We start from the raw sequence: 1,850 nt of genomic DNA on the forward strand, positions 1-1,850 counted from the left end.
TAGTCTGAGAGTGTGAGTACATGAGTTCATCTCTTAGATACATTGCATTGACATGCACACATGACATACATGCATAGAGATGTATTTTTCTCATGTTGTACGGTATCACATCATTCATGATTTCTCACACATATTGGCAGATGGGCATAGTGATACATTTGTTTACACTGGTTATCTGGAAAGAAAATGAAACATCTTATTTATTATTGAAAGGATTTTTGGAAAAATTATTGTTTTCAAACTTATTCATATTTTTGGCAACTCTGGTACACGATTTGGGTTTTCATTGATGTACTGCAAAGGAAGAACTATTTTCAGAAATCATGTTTTGTTGAGCATTTGATTGTTGAGTTATTTCTGGTATTACTTGCTTTATGTTGTTATGAACTGTTGTTGGTTATGGGAGTTGAACTCTGACCTTAGTACAAGCTCGTCACTACTTTCAACCTAACGTTAGGTTTGTTACTTATTGAGTATATGGGGTCGGTTGTACTCATACTACACTTCTGCACCTTGCTTACAGATGTTGGCTGCTGATGTTGCTATGATCGATGGGAGCTGGACTGAAGATGTACTTGCGTCCCGGCTGTAGCTGCCTCTTGTTCGTGGTAGCTTTAGATCTGTAAAACTTTGTTTATGTACTATTCAAACAGACTGTGAATTTATTTCATTTCCGCTTTGTAATCTCTATTCTTAGAACCTCATGATTTATACTACCAGTTCTTGAGAAATGTATAAGATTATGATATTTCATTACTTAATTGCTTTATAAATTGTTATTGGTATTGATTAGTGATTAATTGGCTTACCTAGCGGGTCGGGTTGGGTGCCATCACGACTAGTCAGATTTTGGATCGTGACAAGGAGTAGCTAAAGAAACCTTGAAAATATTTTTCATTAATGTCTCACATTTTTTCTTATCCTTTAGAGTTACAAGATACTCCTTGCAGTTTCTCTTCCAGTGCCTATTCTTCTTACAATGAAAATATTTAGCATCATATACTGACTTCAAGATCAAATCTCCAGAAAGCTCTTTACCAAGCTTGTACCCCAACTTCTCAAGTTCTTCGGTAAGATCAATCACAAGATTGACATGGGGTCCAACTGGGGAGTTATCAATGTCCAACTGTGTATCAACCATTTTCTTAAGATATTCAATGATTGCAGTTGGATCCATATTCTGATGTTTCCTCTGGAGTTCAGCACTCATAGAAACGAGAATGATACGTTTAATAACAAGGCATTCTTCCAAGTATTTCTGATAAACCTTGGTGCCTTCAACATCATTCTCTGGTGGGACTAGCTTTGCAGTCTTATCGATCACATCAATGAGCTTTTCATGCACAAGAACAATTCTCAAATTTCTATACCAGTCATTAAAGTTTGGTCCTACCAACTTGTTAGTCTCAAGTATTTCACGCAATGATATAACAGACATATTGAGAAATCTAAAATGCAATAATATAAGAACATATTTGTATATATCATAAAGACATGGACTTTTATCTAAATAATATTTCCACTAATTATTTTAAACTATTTACCTTCATTATAGTCTAAGAAATTATTATTTCTGTTAGTGGAGTAAAGTAATCCTTTAACAATATATATGAGTCCCTTGGAAGTCAAGTCGTTTCTCACATATATTTCAAAGATAGGTATTCTTACCAATTGTATCTCAATACAATTTTCTTAAATAGGTCTATGCCAAATAGTCCCCTGGTAGTCAGGTCGATCCTATTGGCATAGTTGAGTTCAACCATCATGATAACAAAGAACTTATTAAATTTTATACTCTCCGGGTAGTCCAGGCGTCTAGTATAAAATTAAATAATTCTTCAAATCCATGC

The 1,850-nt window shown here is 34.4% G+C and overlaps 1 protein-coding gene across 1 annotated transcript; it reads right to left on the bottom strand.

Moving 5' to 3' along the window:
- Window positions 1–838: 838 nt before the first annotated feature.
- LOC138904120 (uncharacterized) lies at window positions 839–1,438 on the bottom strand. The gene has a single exon (XM_070192583.1). The coding sequence runs from the start codon at window positions 1,436–1,438 to the stop codon at window positions 839–841; it is 600 nt and encodes a 199-aa protein (XP_070048684.1).
- Between the last annotated feature and the right edge of the window lie 412 nt (window positions 1,439–1,850).

The sequence above is a fragment of the Nicotiana tomentosiformis genome, unplaced genomic scaffold (genome assembly GCF_000390325.3).
Source record: "Nicotiana tomentosiformis unplaced genomic scaffold, ASM39032v3 Un00467, whole genome shotgun sequence".
Taxonomy (NCBI): domain Eukaryota; kingdom Viridiplantae; phylum Streptophyta; class Magnoliopsida; order Solanales; family Solanaceae; genus Nicotiana; species Nicotiana tomentosiformis.

Excerpts from the sequence above, each read along its gene's own strand:
- LOC138904120 (XM_070192583.1), bottom strand. The coding sequence starts at position 1,438 with ATGTCTGTTATATCATTGCGTGAAATACTTGAGACTAACAAGTTGGTA.